Source organism: Natator depressus, chromosome 6, assembly GCF_965152275.1.
Source record: "Natator depressus isolate rNatDep1 chromosome 6, rNatDep2.hap1, whole genome shotgun sequence".
Classification (NCBI taxonomy): Eukaryota; Metazoa; Chordata; order Testudines; family Cheloniidae; genus Natator; species Natator depressus.
In genome coordinates, this window is record NC_134239.1 from 103,612,820 (window position 1) to 103,633,265 (window position 20,446).

A 20,446-nucleotide genomic window follows, 5' to 3' on the forward strand; every position below is an offset into this window, starting at 1 on the left:
CCTGTCACATGGCTTAAAAAGATGTACAAAACATAATGGCAAGAGAGTGGAGACCCTCTAAAAGTCAGCACAAGTGAAAAGTTTAGGTCCCAACATTTATTTTATTCAGTAACTGCAAAAATGAGTAATTGACAATGTAAATTTCTGTGCCTGTTTCATTACTGTGCCTTTAAAAGTTGTTCACCAATCACTGTGGAAGTGACATGGCACCTAGTGTATGTTACGGAAGAGCAATTCTAAATGTTTTGGAGCAGCCGCTGGCTTTCTGGGACATTCCAGATAAGAGCTGGAACATGTGGTGAAGGCAAGTTGACTGAAGGAGAAATAACTGTTAGCGTCTGAGAGAACTTGTTGATGAGAGAGAACTGTGACAGGACTGGCTTGGCAGCGTGCTGACTAACAGCCAGGCCATGGGCAGCACTAAGGGAAGGGATTGCTAATTTCTTGGACCTCAACACTGGGACTATCCAGAGACAGACTGGTAGAGCAGTGATCCTTACCAGGATTCCTGGATGATAAAGCTGCCAGTGAATAACCCAGAACTAAGGGCATTCAGGATACTGCTGTGAGCTGGGAAACTTTACATCTTACATGAAGATCTAGTAGAAGCCTTTTATAAAGACAGCTTTCCTAGGGACTCAGATAATGTGTTAGTATGATCTGAATTACCAAACTGGGGCAAAGAGATGATAGGCCTTCCTATGCAGATTATCAGTGATTTGTTATTACACGTGCTGTATACATATTTAGCTATTTTGTTTGAGAAGAAATCTCAATTGCTTATAGGCTAAACATTCCCATATATATATTTGATTTGCTTGTGAATGTAGGTCAATTAAAGTTCAGGGATGGTCACTGACACCTGGTGGTCCGCAGAAGTGCCTGCGGCGGCCCACCATAAGTACTGATGCGTCCAGCGACTCCTCAATTATTTTATAGTAGGGTTGACAATTTTCCCCATGAAAATTGTGCTGAGGGTGGCTTTATCAACAATCATCACCACGAAGGGCCTGTTGAATTTAATGGTAGTTGAAGGATGAAGAAATTTGTTAACTGCTATCGCGGTGGCTGCTGCTGCCTCGGTGCCATTCTCATGAACATTCAACACGGCCTTGTGAACAGCCTGCAAGGAAATGAGGCAAATGTTACAGCGTGAGTACAGGACAGTGATCAGCAGCTGATATTGAACTTGTGTTAGGAAATGGGAAGAATACAAATAGGACTGATACAGCCCAATGAAACCAGCTCCACTGAGTGGCAAATCTTCCCTGGACTTCAAGAGGAGTTTCCCCTGTGTCCGGACTCCAGGATCAAACCCAACAATATTAAGAGGCTGTTGCAGTTATTTCTCAATTGCAGTTCCACTGAGGAAAAAAAGGTAGGCCTGCATGGATCAAGTCAGCGGCCGTTCTCCGCAAAAGAGAGGGATTTTTTTCTATCAATGATTACTATCACCAATTCCTCCTTAGCATCACAAACAGTCAGTACGTTGAGACAGTACAAAGCTGTGTTCCAGCAGAAATGTCAAGGTGAACAATGACAAGAATCCATGGCACCGAGGCCCACAATTCTTCTCTTCAGTACAGCTTTTGTATTGCATTGTTACTGCAGGACCTTAGTTACTCCAAACCCTAACTGGGTTCTTTACAGAGGTGCTGTGGAACCCACTCAGAACGTTCTCCTTATTGTCCCAAATGTGACTTAGATAATATTATCCCAATGTTAAGCTAGGGTCAGAGTCTGATGACCTTACTCCTTTTGAGTTGTAGCCTATTACCCACAGTTAAATCCTGGCTCCATTGAAGTCAAGGGCAACACTCTCATTGACTTCAGTGGGGCCGGATTTCACCCATCGTCTCATTGGAATCTGAGGCAATACTTGAGGAAAAATGGTGCATAAGTGTATCACAACCTAGCTCTGGATTTGGAAGTGATTGTCATTGCTGCTATTGAGACATTCTAGTCTGGGGGCAAGGAATAGTTAAAGCCATTTTTTTGTACTTGTGCCCATTCTTAATGTACCTGCTGCTCCCTAGGACAATTTCCTTTTATAACAACCTTCAGAAACTACAGGTGAAGGCTTGTGCTCTCTGTAACGAGCCTGTTTGTGCCCTAGTCTAGAGAAAACTGATTGAGTGCCAGCAGCCACTGAGGTCAGTGGGAGTTTTGCCAGTGGCTTCAGTGGGAACAGAATCGAGCCCGTAAATAGTCTCGGATGTAAACTTTATAATCATGGGTACAGACAAATCCTGCTCACAAAACCATTTGTTCACTAACTTACTTTTGAAACATACAGGTCGGACGTCCCAGCAATTCCAGACAGATCAGCAAGGCTAGAGAACACATCAGTAATACCCATTTTCTTAAACAGGAGTTTCACATCGTAGGACCCCGAAATAGAAAACTTTGGAATGTACAGATTAATACTCCTGTCAACAAAGAACACAACATGATGGTGAAACATTGCACTCAGATAACACTATGGAGTACCTGCAATTTAATGACACCACATGGTGCTTTTCTGACTCCTGAGGCGTCTGCTGGAGGCATTTGCATTCTCTGTGTGATTTGTGTGTCTGAGTGAGGATTGAGCACCTAGAAGGGTCTAGGTGAGCCTTTTCTACATGCCTGGATGCTCCTGAACAGATGTGGTTGGACCATTGAACAAATGAATTTCTCCTGAGTCCATAACTTCATTTCAGAGCCCTGATATGTACCTTTCAACAGACTTCTGTGGGATCAGGCGCAGTTGGAGGGACAAGGAGATGGTGGAGTGGAGACAGAGATTAGGGTAAGGAGGTTGGAGTCAATGGCACATGGCAGTTAATAAATCTCATTAGCAACATAAAAGAAGTAGGAACTTTCAAACACTCAACTGGCAACAAGATCAGTACTTGCTGTAGTCCTCGGACCTGCCAGACCTATTCAGATCAGTGGCCTGGCTAGAGTCCTAAGGGACCAACAGTTGGGATGCTGCAGCCTGGGCTGTCAGAAGAGTTGGAATTGTACCTTCTGCAACGCTCTCCTCTAAGGCAGCTGGGGGATCATTTGAGAACTCTACTTACTCAACATGGAGAATACTGAACTGTGATACCTGCGTTAATATTTTGCCTTGCTCTGGAATTCTCTCTTAAATTACCATCAACCATCTAGCCGCATAACGGTGGGCAAAGGGTTACCTTTTTTGAAGTAATTTCTCCCATTTACACACAGTTTCTTTCAAGAGAGCAGCCTCCACCTGCTTCATCTTCCCTGCGTCAGGCAGAATAAATAATGCTTTGGCATTTCCATTGTACGGTATCTGCACCAGCCAGCACGACAGCTGGTCATCATAGTGGCTTTCATAGTCGGTATCCTGGCGCATCATACTGACTTTAACGGAGGTTTTCTCATCCACCAAAAAATCCTCCTCACGGGTGTGGAAAGGATTGAAAGGATTTTCCCAGGAGGCTTATCATCAAAAACAAAGAGAATGCAATTTAATAGTGGAGGGAGAGAGGAATTTGTTGGCAGAAATCAGACTAATTCAAAGGGAAGAAGCTCATAGGTGGGGGTAACTCCACGTTTATTTTGATGAAGCAATGTCTGTTTTGCAGGCGAGCGGCAGCAGCATCACTGGTGTGCTGGAGTTTGGGGTAAATGGGTTATTAGTCAAGATGAAGAACCACTAAGTGAAATGAACAAATGTTGTTGGTTTTCTTTAAAGCGTTATTGCAGAGAGAAGAATAGGTCCCTTAAATATTTATTCTGATGTAACGTTGGGGGCCCCCAAACTATTCCAAATCAAACTGTTGCTACCTAGAGATGTCAAACCAAATATTGTCTTCATTCTTCTTACCCCTAGGAGCCAACAGGGCACAGAACCACACTGGGTGAAGGCACAATCCCACTTGCAGCTCCAGGGACCAAGAGCCAAGAGTGTATGCTGCACCATTCCTGAGAATGGAAAATGGGCTTCCCTCTCCACAAACAGCAATGCCCCTCCCATTGCTGACTGGTGATAAGCAGAGCAAAGCTATAGCCTGCTCCACTCAGCTGGCTTGTGTTCCACTAGTGATGCAAAGAGGCAGCAGCCCTGGGGCTTCCCATACTGCTAGGAGTGTGGGAAATGCACATATTGTTTCATACATGCAGTAGGAACTGACCTGAGAATAACAAATAAAATAATGACAGGTGACTGTAAATATTCCAGCCCCTTGCAGAACAATGTTTACACCAAGGTTTAGCAGTGGACTGGAAATCAGAATCAAGTCACTTCTTGTTTTAATTCTTTATTAGGAAGAATTTACCTAGCAGGTGCCTCAGCAGCTCTATAAATAAAACAGCTATTAAAATGATTTCTTGTAGGTGTTTTATATTCAGTAGGTACCTAAAACACAATAAATGAACATGACCACTCGGATAGAGTTTAAGGCCAGAAGGGAGCATTTGATCATCTAGCCTGACCTCCTGCACAACACAGGCTTTGGAATATCATCTGGTCACCCCTGCATTGCATCCGTTCTTGATTAGAAGACATAAGAGGTGGAGAATCCACCACTTCCCTTGGTAATTTGTGCCACTGGTTAATCACTCTCTGTTAAAAATTATTTCTAGTTTGAATTTGTCTTGCTTTGATTTCTGCCCGTTGGTTTTTGTTATTTCTTTTCTACCCTTCCAGAGTCCCTTCCAACTAAGGATCTTAAAGGAATTTTAAACTATTGGATCCCTCTTTTATGGTACATCAAATACATGTTTTTTGTCTTTCCCTTCAAGGCCCTGCACAATTTAGTCCAGTTCTAGCTCTGTGCTCTACTATATTATGACAGTTTCTCTTAATTTATAGTAAAAGCAGCAACAATGTTTTCTTTGCTTTAAATCAAAATCAGCCATTCAAAGATTATAATATAAATACATACCCATCTGTGCTCCATGCCTTACCTTTGAAATAAATGTAGTTAACAAGAACCATTATAGTGTTTGGATCAAGAGAGCTGACTAGTTCCGGAATTTTCCCACGGGTTTTCTTCTCTACATAACCATTGATCTTTTTCTCAGCCTCTTTTAAATTATGGAAATTAGTAGGAAAATATTCTGTTTCATAAAAGGTTTTGACGTCTTGTAAAAACTTCTCTAGTGCTTTAAACTCAGCCGCTATAAAAAGGGCATTTCCCATACTTGTCTGGATCTTATTGTTAGGACAATTCATCATGTGGATGTGATGATGGAAACTTTCATGTATCTCCTCCTCCTGAATCTCTGTCAGGCTAAAGCCCATTCCTTCAAAAATCTGAGTCCGAGTGGCCGATTTAGCACCCATTGCCAGCATTGCAAAGGCAGTGGCAATGCTCACGGGAGAGAAGAACACATTCTTGTGTGCTTCCACTAATATAGCCTGCTTATAGAATCTGAATGTAAAGTCCGCATAGCTAGCACCTTGTTTGACACAGGCCTGGTTCAGGAGTGCATGCTCTTCCGTGTGATTTGTAACTTTATGGTCATCCTCACAGGTGGGGTGATGAGGAAAGTGATGGCAATGGGCAAGAGCATAAAGAGCAGCAAGTAACAAACACACAGAAAGGGCGGAATTCATTCTCCTTTCAAATTATTCTGTCACAAAATAGAATCAAACAATTAGAGGGGCAAAATTAATAGTGACTTTGGTAGCAATTAATGGCTCGTTGTTTGCATTAGTTGTCATAACAATTATTAATAAAATGTATATAAAAATAATGCAAAACAAAGGAACATGGCATATCTAACGTGACTATACATGATTATAAATCCCACTGAGGAAAAATTTGGTTTAGTTTACTAATATGTCAGTTATAATAAAGATTGGAATATGCCTCGGCTGTTTAGGATATGTGATGTGTTCTTCTCCAGCAAAATTCTGGCGCTAGTGAGTGTAGTGGTCAGTAGTAACAGTGATGTAATTTTTTCCACCATACCTATGTTTCACTATTCAGTGGACACAATTAGAAAGTTTAAGAGGTCTAGCAAGAGTTGGAGCTGCAGCTCTTTAGCTCCCTGTAGTGGTGAAGTGGGAGAATTGAGGGAGTCTGCTGCCTGACTAATTTGCATATACCACTCTGACTCCCCCTGTAGCAGTGGTTCCCAAACTTTTGTACTGGTGACACCTTTCAAATAGCAAGCTCCTGAGTGCGACCCCCCCCTTATAAATTAAAAACACTTTAAAAATATTTAACGCTATTATAAATGCTGGAGGTGAAGCGGGGTTTGGGGTGGAGGCTGACAGCTCACGACCCCCCAAGTAATAACCTCATGACATCCTTAGGGGTCACGACTCCCAGTTTGAGAACCCTGCTCTACAGGAAAACTGAGTGGCTCCCTACCTGCTAGCAGGTATAATTTGCAGGTATGTCAGGAGTTCCATGAAGTATCAAAAGCTGCACAACCTGGGGTTTCCCTGGTGCCACACATACAACCTGTGATAAATGTGCGGGGTAACTGCAGGTATATGAAAAAGGAGGTAAGTGTGAGAACGTGGGGAGGTGGGGTTATCCACTGCGCCACTCTTAGCTGGGCAGTGGGTCCAGATTGGGTAGCCGTGCCCAGATGGGCAAGAGGAACCCAATATCTTTTGAGTCTTACCTTAGAGAAAGGGGGTTTCTTTTTGAGTCCACTGGGGATTTGATAGGACCTAGGGGCGAGGACTGAGCTGAGTTGTGCAATGACAGCAGCAGCAACTAGAGGGACACTTGCAGGCTGGAGCAAGTCCCCAGCTGAGAGGAGTCCCTGCACCCACCTGACTGAGGTTGGGGGTGGCCTGGACTTGCAAGGGAGGCCCAGGTGGAGTTTCAGCTGGGAGCCACAGTTCTAAAGGTTTTGACCACAAACACAATTCCCTATTACTTTAATAGCTTGTTGGTCTTGTCATTTGTTTGTTTGTGTACCCTACATAAAATTTGGTTGTGTTCCCAAGTTTACCAGACTGCGAGCTGCTTGCTGGAGGGGAAGGTAACTTCCATGAAAGGTTAAATTTTAAATGTTCTAAAGCCAAAAGTCAGAGCATGGCCCCGAGTGGTGACTTACCCCAACCCGATTTGTTTATTTTAAATGAAGCCCCATTTTCAGCCCAGTAGACAGTCAGATTCCCTATGTAATCACACCCCTGTGTGTTTGGGGATACACCAAATAACTTCCAAGTATAAAGGGAGGTTGACCTCAGTTTTTTAAATATTTGTTGTTTTACATTCCCTGCCATCCCCCAAATCATAATCTTTAATCAACTCAGACAGTGATGCAGTTACATACTCTAATAACTACAACCCCAGCAGCACAGGACAGCTCTCACTTACTGTATTTAACCTGGAGGGGATAAGGCATGGCCAGCATTTTAACCTGCATTTTTCTAATTATCTGAGAGGTAGCACACTGGCTCCAATAGTTCCAGAAACTTTTTTTTTTTTGTCTGCCTGAGTCAACAATCTCCCCCAGTCTAATTCCCATATCTGAGCAGAGTTTAATCCAGTGTTTTAGAAAGCTTGTTAAATACAGAATATATGCTGCCTATAGCAAATTTATACTAGGCCGGGCTGAGGACCCTGCTTTCTACTTCTGTTGTACTGCAAAGATGTCATCAATTTCCATTTACTTTTCTCATAGACATTTTAATTTGTATTTTTGTCACAATTTTGACACTGGAAAAATTTTGGCCAGACCATTTTAATTAGGCCTTTTTTTTTTTAAACAGATTCAGTGAAACGTCTCAACTGAAGAGATCAAAAAGGTGTGTTATACAACCTAGCAACATTTATACAATAGCCTTGGAAAAGCTGGGATGTCATCTTTAAGCCCAAGATCTGAGTCCAGAAATTAAAACGGTGCTAGACTTTGTTTCCCTGAGATTGGGTTGTCTATGGGAATAAAAAGGGAAACTAAATTCAGAAACAATGGCATTTTTCTTACCTTCTATCTACTCCCAAATTCTAATAGTAGGGTCTGCAACTAGACATTCAGTTATCTGTTCTAGGCTATTTTGAGGTTAGTCACCAGGAAAACATATAAATGTACTGCATTTTAAATGTTGTTTTCTCCCATCTCCCCCCAACGAATGTGTCTTGGTAGACTATGCCATTGTGAACGACACAGAAAGGGTGACCTAGCACAAAGGGGCATCTCAACAGCTTCCTAGTTGATTGGGTACTTTAAAGGTTCCTCGTGGCTTCAAAGGATATTTTATTCTAAGGGCTGGGCTCCCCATGCTGTTGCAATCAATGCAGCAGGGATCAATTTAGCGGGTCTAGTGAAGACCCGCTAAATCAAGAGTGTCTCCCATCGACTCAGCACTGTGAAGACACGGGGTAAGTTGACTTAGGCTACATCAACTCCAGCTATGTTATTCACGGAGGTGGAGTAGCATAACTTAGGTCGACTTACCCCCATAGTGAAGACAAGTCCTAATATTAGTCTGAGTACACCTCCACTAGAACAGCAGGGTTTGCTGTTCCTTTGGATGTTTGCTTCAGTCCTATTTCAGAGTAATGAATCAATTGTAACAGGTATAGGGAACAAAGTCACAAATATGTGAATGATATAATCCTAGCACCAAAATGGCAAAAACCATAAATAACATCAATTCAGAGTCTCTAAGGAAAAATGAATACATAACTGTACTTACATAATCAAAGGGTTCCTGCTGTATTCATCTGATCTGGATTGCGCCTTACACCACTATTTATACTGCTAAGCAGTATTCGGATGAATTTCCACTATTACACATTAAACAGGTCAAATAAAAATGACCAATAAGGGCACAGAGTGAATACTGGACTGAACTTGGGTGAGTGCCCTAATCACTGGGGTAAAAGTTATAAGGGAAGGGACTATTTCTCTTCTGGCTGCTTTGTGAATCATGAACGACAACAAATGTAAGGCACTAGAACCTGGTCTTAAGAGCCTGGGGACAGTTGATGTTCCCACAACACCACTAGGAGGCCATGCAAAGCAACATCCATGGAGCAGTGTGGAGATTAGGTGCCACAGGAAGTACTACCCAAAGGCTCCAGAGGGACAGCACCCTGTGACCCTCTGATTGGCCCATGTGCACTATTTAACCCTGAAGGGTGCCCAAGGAAGCTGTCTGGGCAGCCGTATACACTTCGGACTTGCTGTGACTTCAGACTGCACCTTGCTTTCTGATCTCTGTCTTCTGACTTCAGTCTGACTCTGGCCCCCTGATTCCAGCCTGGCTGTGCCTCTGATCTCCAGTCTCTGATCCCAGCCTCAAGCTTATTGATCCTAGTGATTACGCCAATCCTTGCTCACTGTCTACAGCCTCATGGCTGTCCTTGACTTGTGGACACCAGCTCAGCAGTGACCATTAGGCCAGACCACCTATACCCCACTCCCTTAGACCAAAGTCCCCTTGTGAATCCAGCCTGGAAAAAAAAATCCCCAAACCTATGAGGTGAAGGTGTGTAAAATTCACAAATAGTTTTGGGTAGGCTGAAACTGCATTTTTCACCAAATAAACTATTCATCCGAAAAATTTCATCCACCTTTATTCATATCTGTCTGGTGTTAGGGTGGCCAGACAAACTACAATGGTCTGATATAGGTGTGGGCTCAACATATCATCTCCTTTATTAAACATGTGATGCATGCATGTGATGCATGCATGTTCTCAAAGTACGCGGGAGGGAGCAAAGGTTTGGGAGGGGTGGGGGTTTATAGTCATGAGAAAGCCTTTTGTAGTATTTTCTGTGTTTCAACCAGTGGGATAAGCACCCAGAATGCAGTATGTGGACAATATGTTATAAACTGGAAAAACATATTCTAAATGTTTGTCTTGATCGAGCATTCTCCCCCAATCTATAGACAAGCATCTGTCAACCCCAGACAAAAGATTCCTCCTTCTGAGTGACTTCTCCCATTTGAGCAGTTTCCTTCAACAGAGCACCCTCCACCTGCTTCCTTCTTCAAGCAAGGAGAATAATGCAGCAGCATTTCCCATTAAATGTATTTTTATCCACCAGCAAGGCAATTTCTCATCATAGTGATCTTCATACCACCCTATTTCACTTTAACAGATGTATTCCCATTAACCAACCAAACAACAACAACAAACCCTCTTCTTTGGTCAAATTTGGACGAAATGGTTTTTCCCGGTGGGCTTACGATAAAAAGGAAGAAAAGGCCACTGAGTGCTTGTGGGAAAGGGAGTTATTAGTATAAATCAAGCTAATTAAAAGGTAACAAGCCCATAGTTGGAAGTTTAAATGAATTCGAAGCTAATTTTCACATGGGGATTTTTTATCTGCAATGTACTAGCCAGCCTATTGGCAGCAGCATCTCTGATGCATTGGGTTTCTGTATAAATCTTTGTGAGATACAATGAAATGTCAAATGAACAAATATCATCTGGTTTTTCTAAAATTATTATTTTGAGTGAAGCAAATGCCCCTTATTAAATATTTATACTGCTATTAAATTGGAAATGCAAAATCTGCCGAAAACTGCTATGGATCACGTGATGGTAACTACAAATGTATAGTCGTTAATAAAGCAAAACATTTTCTTCATGCTTCCTACCATCAGGAGCTAGTAGGCACAGATCCATGGTGGGGTAGTATCGAATTGCACTGGTGTAGAGGAGCTCTTGGAGAGACATTGTGCATCTCTGAGGAAGAAATGGTCCCCGATCTCCAGGGGCCATGGGAGTAGCATGCACACTGCAGCATCCTTTGCAATGATGCAATGTCTGTTCAGCGAGGTCCACCCATCAGCACCTCATCTACCTGCCCTTGATCAGTCAGTTTCACTTCTTTGGTATTTCAGATCTCATAATATTGCACAACAGGAAAAGCCTGAATTTCTAATGTAAAAGGCATACTAGAAAAAGAACACTTTAAAAGGCAAATTGTTAAACAAAAAAAACCCCTCATACCTTCATTATACTTCCTAAAGAAGGAAAACAGAGCACATTTTAAAAAATCCTTTGCACGGCCCCTCTGTGCTTTACCTTGTTTCAATGAACAAGGTAAATATTGTTATCTCCCTTTTACAGATAAGAATACAGAAGCACAGGGCAAACTCTGGGGACATTCCCAAGGTCACAATGGACGTCTGTGATACAATTGGCCCACCCCATGCTTCCCGTCCCAAGTTGATTGCAACATGGAACACGAGCAGGGCAATGCGACAGTCTGGTCATGAAGTTTAGTGTTGGTGAAACAGATACACACTTTTGATTTTTCATTTGATTTTTCATCTCTTTTTTGCTGTATAGAGGAAGAGTCAAAATAAACATGTGCTATCCTTACCGAAAGACTTTCCAGATGGGATCAGTCTCAAATTAGGAGATCTTACAGGCCAAACTTTTCATTGTTTGTATTATGTTAGCACTTACACAGCAGCTAGACTCCTGCCGCTTGCACGTGGCAGCCGAGTGGGGCTCCAGGGCTTGGAGTGGGGCTGTTTCATTGCTGTGTAGACTTCCGGGCTTGGGCTCCAGCCCAAGCTCTGAGACCCTCCTACTCCCAGGGTCCTAGAGCCCGGGCTCCAGCCTGTGCCTGGAAGCCTACACAGCAATGAAACAGCTTGCAGCCTGAGCCCCATGAGCCTAAGTTGGCTGGCCTGGGCCAGCCCTGGGTGTCTAGTTGCTGTGTAGACAGACCCTTAGAGGTCTCAGGCAAGATTGGGGCCCCATTATGCAAGACGCTATACATACAAAATCATAAGAGAAAGTTCCTATGCTGAGGAATTTACGGCCTAAAAAGGCAAGACAGCTAAAGGAAGGATTATTATCCTCACTGTTTCAGAGTAGCAGCCTGTTAGTCTGTATTCGCAAAAAGAAAAGGAGTACTTGTGGCACTTTAGAGACTGAATGCATCCGATGAAGTGAGCTGTAGCTCACGAAAACTTATGCTCAAATAAATTTGTTAGTCTCTAAGGTGCCACAAGTCCTCCTTTTTTTTATCCTCATTGTACAGCTGTGGATATGAGACACATGGAGAGATTAAGTGACTTGCCCAATTTATACAGGGAGACTGGCACAGCTGGGAACCAAACCCAGATCTCCTGTGTCCCAGCCCAGCACCTTAATTATAGGACCATCCTTCTCTCCAATTATAGTCTTTCATTAAAAGACAAATGACAGCGTCCTTCCCCTAGGTCTCACTCAGGAATTCAAAATGTGTAATTGCTATAAATGTGTGCGTGGATTACATGCATGAATAGTTAACAAGCACCATGACAGTAAGTGCCTTAAGAGCCTTGATTAAGTCATTATTTTTCCATAGCTTTTTTTCTCTGGGTGATTACTGATCTATTGCTCAGCTTGTGGGGATACTTTATGTCACTAGAAAAAAGGAGGCTTAGGTTCTATTCTTGGCTTGGCAAGAAGTCTGCTGAGAGATCTTGAGCAAGTCACTTCACCTTTCCGTGGCTCGCTTTCCCCATCAGTAAAATGGGGGAAGTGATAGTGAATTTGTCAAGTGCTTTGAGACCTATTGATGAAAAGTGCTATATGAGAGCTAGATATTATTATGCCTAAAAGCTTTTGTCATCATCTAATAAACTCTTTAGTGGCTGCAGTTGCTGCACTACAAAAAGGGCATTTCCCATCATCAGCTGGATCTCACTGTCAGGATTGTTTAGCACATGTGGGAGATGAAAACCTTCAGCATCTTCTTCTTTGAATCTCTCTCAGCTTAGCAGTGAGTCCTTCCAGAATCTACCTTAGGGCTTGTCTTCACTATCGTGCTGCAGCTGTGCCGATGTAGTGCGTCTGGTGAGCACTGCCATCGATGTAATTACTCCACCTCAATGAGAGGCAGAAGCTATGTCGGCAGGAGAGCGTCTCCCACTGACATAGTGCGGTGTAGACACCGCTTTAACTCGATGTAACTCACGTCACACAGGGGGGTGGCTTTTCACACCCTTGAGCGACTTAAATTACATCAACTTAAGTGGTAGTGTAGACAAGAGTGACAGATTTATCATCAGCATTGCAAAGGCAGCAGAGATGATCATAAGAAAGAAGAAAATATTTTTGTCTGATACATTTGCAGAAATCTGCTTGTAGAATCTAAAGGCAAAGTCAGCATTACCAGGAGCTATTTTGAGAAGACCATGTCCCCATGCACATTATCTCTTTCAACCTGGATATCGCCTCAGCATGACTGGTATCTTCACGATCATCATGGCCTTTGAGGGGACCAGGCTGGGGATGACGATGGCCGATCGCATGTAGCCCAGCAAGTAACAAACACAGCCAGAGGGTAGGTTTTCTCTTCCATAGGAGTTATCCTGCAAAATGAAAGAGCCATTAAATCTGCAGAAATTAGTAATGTAATTAGTTAGTAAACAGTTATTATCATTTAGTACATAGTATTGTTCATCATAAATAACAGAGGAAAATATTTTTAAAACAATTAACTGTCATGTTCTACTTAGTATTTCTGACAGCATGAAATGGGGAAAATAAATCCCATCATTAAACAAATGAATTGAATTTGTTTATATCATAATTCTCTTTAAGGTAACTACAGGTCCCAATTTCACTGAGTTCCCACAGTGGCAAAGCTGGAAACTATGGTGTTGCGTCCCAAAGGCCAGTGCTAATCATTACCCACAACTTTAAATCCCTTTCCAGGTTTTGTTTATTGATCCCTTAAATGTAATCAAAATACATGATTTCAAAACCTTCAGTGAAAAGTTCTTACCATCCATCTGAGCTGCTCCTTTTCCCATTATTTATATGTTCTGAAAAGTATGGAGCCAAATGCCCACTTTTAAAATACTCAACTGAGAAAATAAAACTGATCAGAGCGGATGCAAAGCAAACAATGCCAAAACTGGATTATTTGGATACCCGTGACTAGGTGTCCAAACACAATAGAGAATAGAGCCAAAGCAAAAAGAGAGTCAGGAGGGCCCTGTTCCACAGACAGTTGCTGTGGCCAGCTTGTTTGCTAACCCCTGGCATGTGGCAGCTTCTCTGCTGCACTCTGTGACAACATGCACTTAGACCTCCACGGGGTCTGTGTGCCCAGGAGTCTGGCATGAAAATAACACAGATAAAATTGATTTCGGCCTCCTATTTGGAATAAAAACATATGTATTTATTTGCACAAGCACTTAGGCATTGACCTGACCCACTGAAGTCAACGGTAAAACCCACTTTGATGTTTTTAAGAGCAGAGTTAAGCCAATGCTGAGCACTTCTGAAAATCCCAGGTGAAATTATAATGATTTATTTTTCCATATGATAAGCTATCCCATTGCTCATTTTACATTGGTTAGTTGTTGTTAGAGATCAGTCTGAACTGTGACCTTCTGTATATGGAAACATATTACCCCAAAGTTTGAGCCAGTCCTAGTTTGGAACTTTCTCCAGTGTTTGCTCTTACTGGTGCACTGAGGAACATTTCTTCTCTTTGCCTCCCTTAACATCACTGACCCAGATGGCTTCCATCTCCGTCACTGCACCGTGCCCCAACCACAACTTTCTAATCAACTGTGGATAGAAATGGTATATGGGATCTACTGGAGGCTCAGGGGGAGGGAGGGCAAGATTCGTTATCAAAAGCTAAGCCCAGAGAACAGGCAAAGTCTGGACTGGTTCTTATTGTCTGTGAATTGATGTACCTATCCACCCCTGCAATACATCACTATGCAACTTCCCCTACTCCTCCACGGAGCAGATCCATGGCAGGGAGGATGTGTCCTAGTGGGTATGACGCCAATGAAAGAGTTAATCAGGTCACTAAAGATTCTAGGTGTCCTGCCCTCAGGTTCATTGATCAACCAGTAAGATGTTTTCGGATGATGGAATGCTTTTAAGTTTATGCCTTTAGTAGATCTTAGGCAGGTGGGGTTCATGAAAACCAGTCTGAGCTAGCCTCCTACCCTTGTGAACATTCCAGCGCTCCTGCTAATGATGATAACTGAATTAATCTCTTAAACACAGTTGGTCTACTAATTTGCGTCAACACTCCTATTCACTCTAACTTCAAACTCAACACCCAAGTATTGCAGCATATATGAAATCATCTGCTCTTCTGAGACCTGCAAAATAGGTTAACACAATGCTTCTGAGCATCACACTACTTTATATAGTGTAAGAACTAGGGTCCTTTTCACAATACCTATTTCCCACTGACCCATCTTTGACAGAAGGCAGTACAAATCACTGGCATACTCTACAGATATCGGACTACTGAAAATTACAGGGGATCCAATTCTGCACTACATTACTCTAGATTTACATAGTGTAACTCCACTGACTTCAGAGAATTACTCCAGATTTACAAAAAGAAAAGGAGTACTTGTGGCACCTTAGAGACTAACAAATTTATTTGAGAATAAGCTTTCGTGAGCTACAGCTCACTTCATTTTCCACTGAATGCATCCGATGAAGTGAGCTGTAGCTCTCGAAAGCTTATGCTCAAATACATTTGTTAGTCTCTAAGGTGCCACAAGTACTCCTTTTCTTTTTGCGAATACAGACTAACACGGCTGCTATTCTGAATCCAGATTTACAAAGGTAAAACTGGAATAGGACTGGGGCCTATGTCTGAGTCCCACAGTTCCCATTCCCAACTTCTTGTTCTATGAAAGGATTTAACAATTTTCACTAAGTTGTTTTATACCATGAGCACTGATTCCTTAACTAACACATGAAATTCATGCAGAAATTAAAATAGTGATTGATGGAATCTCATTGCAAACCAAGTAACTTCAGCTGGAGTATATTTCTAGTTTATAAATATTGCCTCTGTGGATTCTTTAGCGGGGCCATACAATGTACACACTGAAAGATTTCTGTGGCAGACATGTTTTGCCTGGTAGTTCTCCAGAAAACCAGTTATTTATGAATAAGAATAAAACAAAATTTAGATTTAAAATGTGGTATGGCACATAACTACTACTATTGCGTAACGCCACTGCAGCCAATAGAATTATGCTGATTTACCCCTGTGGAGGATCTACCCTGAATGTATTGATATCTATCACCAAAAGATCTTGTTTGCAATTTCAAAATATATATGGGGCTGGCCTGTTCTTTCACCTCCACCCTTTCCTATGTTGGTTCTCTGTATCTGTTTTCCTCTGGGGACAAAGGCAGTAGACAAGTTGCTGCTGTGGGCTCCTGCCTCAGGTGTGTCTGGAAGAAGAGAGGCCTTTCATTTTGGATGGGGAAATCTAGAAAGGTCTGAGGAAAAATAGCCCAAGAAAGTAAGCTACGGGAAAGATCTCAAGAAGCCTGTTTGAGACTAGTACTCGCTAGGAAGCCAAAATATAACCAGAAGGGAAGCACCAGTCTAGAGCGTGGATGGCCTCCATTGTTGCTGCTAGTGTTTCTATATTTTGCTAGCATATATCAAATCCTTTCTCTTTAAAACTGTGTCTGCTGTTTTCTTTATTGGTTCTGAACACAAGTACATTAGAAACATTCTGGCTGTAAGAATCTCAGACATTTAATATCTTCAGTAACGATGTAGAAAAGCAGGAAAAGAGCACATGCATGACATTCATAGTAAATTGAAAGAAATTTCAAATGCTACTAAGGAAAGAAAAGTAATAAAAAAGGGGACTGTGATGGGGTGGGAGTTCCTGTCCAGTGCGGGATGAATTCATCCCATCCCTCAACTGTCCTTTACCTCACAGCAGTGAGGTCTAAGGATTAAAGTCAATATAGTTACCCTGACTCGCAGGGCAGTAAGGCCTAGGGGCCGGACTCAATATGGCTGCCCTAGTTTGCAGGGCAGCAAGGCCTAGTGCCCAGAGTCAATGGAGTTTACTCTGATTCGCAGGACAGTGAGGCCTAGTGACCACAGTCAATGGAGTTGCCCTGAGCCACAGGGCGGAAAGGTCTAACGGCCAGAGTCAATAGAGTTTACTGTGAGCTGCAGGGTGGTAAGGCAAACTGGTGAGAATCAATTGGCCACCACCTGGGGTGGGGCTGGAGACCGGAATAAGGGGACCTGGACCCACCCTGCTCCACCTGGTCCCAGCCCAGGGCCCTAACGGTGGCAGGGTATTCCACACTGAGTCACGCCAACTTCCCACTGGACTATAGCTAGTCCCCCCACATATCCTGGGCCTCTTCCTACCATGTCTCTTGGAACTGTAGCTGAAGTGTCTTTGGGTTCTTTGGGCTTTTCGGCACGTGCGGTCCCCCAGTGACTCTGGTCTGTTGCAGAAGTCCACAGGCACTTGGGCGTCCATCTGGGTTTCTGAAGTTCCGGCTTCCATGGTCAGTGGTTCCAGCTGCTCCCTGGCTGGGGCAGGCAAGGAGCATCCTTCCTCTCTGGTGGTCAGCCCTGACTGAGCTGAACTGCTCATTCTTATACAAGTGCTACACCTCGAGCATGCCCGATAGGGACATGGCTTCCTCCAGCCACACTGAGGAATTAACCCTTCCCTGTCCAATGTGGGGTGAGTTCACCCCATCACAGGAATTAAGATTAGAAATGTGAGCAGAAGAGAACAAAATGAAATTCAGCTTGGAACAGGAGGAAATGCAGGTTAATACACGTGGAAAATGAAGAGCCAAATCAGATATTCAATTAAAAAGAATTCTGGAAATTAATGGAGACAAATGTAAGGGGGCTGGTAGATAGCAAATTAGACATGGATACGCAATGGCTGGTGGAATTTTTGGCTTCATATTTGCAGGCATTCTCACATCATGAAATAGGAAGGTAATGAACCTTGTCTGCATGGCTTTGATGCTACTGTTCCTGGAACGCTGCATATAGTTTGCTACTAGAAATATATTCATAAATTGGAGAAAGTTCAGATAAGAAAAGTAAGTAGGGGGTTGGAGGGACTTACAAAGAAATATTACAATTGTTAAATACATATTTGTTGGCTAACTGACTAATAAGTAAGGCTAAGATTTTGTCACGGATATTTTTAGTAAAAGTCACAGACAGGTCATGGGCAATAATGAAAAATTCACGGAAGCCTGTGACCTGTCCCTGAGTTTTACTAAAAATATCCATGACAAAATGGGTAACATGGGCAGCTGCGGGGGAGCTGGGAGCTCCAGGGGCCCCCACCACAGCTGGGAGCTCAGAGCTCCAGGGTCCCCTTCCGCTGGTGGCTCAGAGCTGTGGGGATCCCCCTTGCTGCCCGCAGCGGCCAGGAGCTGCAAGGTCCCCCCTGCCACCTGGGGCAGCAGGGAGCTGCAGGGGTCCCCCCGCCACCCATGGTGGCCAGGAGTGGTGGGGGTCTCCCCTGATGCCCTCAGTGCCCGGGATCTCCGGGGGTCCCCCCTGCTGCCTATGGCAGCAGGGAGCTTTGTGGTCCTCCCCACTGCCTGCGGTGGCCAGGAGCTGCGGGGAGTCTACCTGCTACCCGTGGCAGCTGGGGACCCTGCAGCTCCCAGCCGGCGCTAGCTTCCTCCTCAGAAGAGCTGGTCACATTTTCCAGTGGAGCAATTTTCTGTTGGAAAAGGTTGATGTGACAAAATCTAAAAGTTAACATTTTCAAGAGGAAATTTTCAAAATATTCCATTTCAACTTTATTGTTTAGATTTTTGTTTAATATATGTCAAAACAATATATTTCAGCATTTTGCCTCAACGTTTCGATACAAATAAAACAAAATGAAAAATTCTGAGATTTTGACTTTTCATCCTGATTTGGAATTAAATGAAATTTCAAAATCTTAGATTTTCTCTGGGAACAGAATTTTCATTATTTTGACCACTATAATCCTCAGAGGATATAATTCTGCTTCATGTTGCAATCCTTGAGGGTTGGCAACCGTGCTACAGCTGTCAACTAGGGGACTTTGGGCCTGATCCAAAGCCTACTGAAGCCAATGAGAAGACAATCATTAACAAAGGGCTTTGGATCAGGCACTTAGTTCAAGATTTGTGCTTCAAGTGGAGGTCCTGAATGATAACCAAGATGGCAGTAGTTACACTTACCCATTACATGCACTGTTTAGAGTTGTTTGGGATTCTTTTTTTAATATAGGGAGAAGACATACATTTCATAAATATTTGAGAGATGAAAACAAAGAGGGAGAAGAATTATTTAGGATTGCTACAATGGGTTTTAACGATGAGTAATAACATGAAATTAAAAACAGGAAAAATTTGGGATGAATATTAGGGAAAACTTCCTGACAGTGAGCTTTATTTGAATAACTTCCCTTAGGAAAAAACAAAAAAAATTTATTGAAAAATAGATTGGTTTACATTTGATATACGCTATTCCATTGAATAATAGTCTGATATTACAAAAATTATACTACTTACAAACATACTAAAAATTATTTCTGTAACCTAAGAATTATCATCTCTAATCGTGTAAGTAATAAAAATGATGAGACCTCCAAAAATTATTAAAAACATATGTTACTCCTTACTATAATACTAAAAAATGCCTTTAATTAGAAGAACAGTTAACCAAGTGTTCCCTTTTAATTACTTCCATTCAAGACACTGAGTTGTGATTCAGAGAATTATCTTTGTCAAGGCATGTAGATCTAACGGACCATATTCTGCTCTCATTTACACCTGTACTGCACCAATGAATTTGGTCGTATGCACTGCAGGGATGGTTTCCAGTGGCCCTCCGAGTTACTGTTAATTCATGTCTGAATTGAGCTGAGTCTGGAATTATTTATCAAAAATAAATGATCTCATTTTAATTCATGTGTTTACATTTTTAAAGCATGTTTGCTCTAATCCTCTAGGGATGATTGGCTGGTTTCAAACAGGGATGTATGTGAACTTCACTCAATTGCTCCAAAACAATACTTGGAATAGAATGTCATATAAAATTAGGCCTAGTCCTGCTCATCCAAACTCCCCAGGAGGTCAATGGTGCATCCTCTGGTGCCTGAACACAGGGTTACAGGAACCTTATTGGGGTCACTGGGAGTTTAGGGTGCACAAGAAATACAGGACTGGACCTTATCTAGCATTAAAATATGATCTTCTCATTGCCATACACAGAGGCTTTATCTCAGTGCTCACACTACTTGACCTTACAACACAGGTCTTTGGCACAGCTGACCATTGTTTGTCACAGATGGCCCATTTACAGGAGTAGCTAGAGTAGTCAGCACAGCAGTAGAGTGACTCCAATTATTCCTCTCCAGCAGGACCCAGAGACTGATGATGGACAACCGTCTTCTTCTCCAAAGACCCTCATGTATAGAGACCCATGGAGACCTATCTTATCCCTTCTCCTTCGCCTCAATAACTACATGAGATCCCTGAGAGGGGATAGACCCATGGGAGTATTATTACCATCATGGTATCCTTAATTCCATAGGACAATAAGCTGATGTTGCATATGTCAGTTTCCATAGACTCAGCCTATATCACTACACAGATGTCACAAACCTCAAGGAGATCAGCATCCGGGTGAAGAACTAGCCTAAATGCTGGTCTGGCAAGACTGGAGAGGTGTTGATGAGAGGGGGAAACACGCAAAGAGCAAGCTGGGACATTTCCTTCCCTTACTTTGAACAT

The 20,446-nt window shown here is 42.7% G+C and overlaps 1 protein-coding gene across 1 annotated transcript; it reads right to left on the reverse strand.

The window, feature by feature from the left end:
• Positions 1–866: 866 nt before the first annotated feature.
• LOC141989462 (alpha-1-antitrypsin-like) lies at positions 867–11,414 on the reverse strand. The gene is made up of 5 exons (XM_074956172.1): positions 11,354–11,414; positions 4,921–5,589; positions 3,180–3,450; positions 2,282–2,429; positions 867–1,123 (listed from the first exon to the last, which is right to left on the reverse strand). Exons 2-5 carry the CDS (start codon positions 5,570–5,572, stop codon positions 929–931), a joined length of 1,266 nt encoding a protein of 421 aa, XP_074812273.1. The 5' UTR covers positions 5,573–5,589; positions 11,354–11,414; the 3' UTR covers positions 867–928.
• Between the last annotated feature and the right edge of the window lie 9,032 nt (positions 11,415–20,446).

Coding starts and splice junctions, on each gene's coding strand:
- LOC141989462 (XM_074956172.1), bottom strand. CDS start 5,572: ATGAATTCCGCCCTTTCTGTGTGTTTGTTACTTGCTGCTCTTTATGCT. Junction 2,430..3,179: donor GAGAAATTACTTCAAAAAAG/GTAACCCTTTGC, acceptor CTTTGTTGACAG/GAGTATTAATCTGTACATTC. Junction 1,124..2,281: donor CCGACCTGTATGTTTCAAAA/GTAAGTTAGTGA, acceptor ATTTCCTTGCAG/GCTGTTCACAAGGCCGTGTT.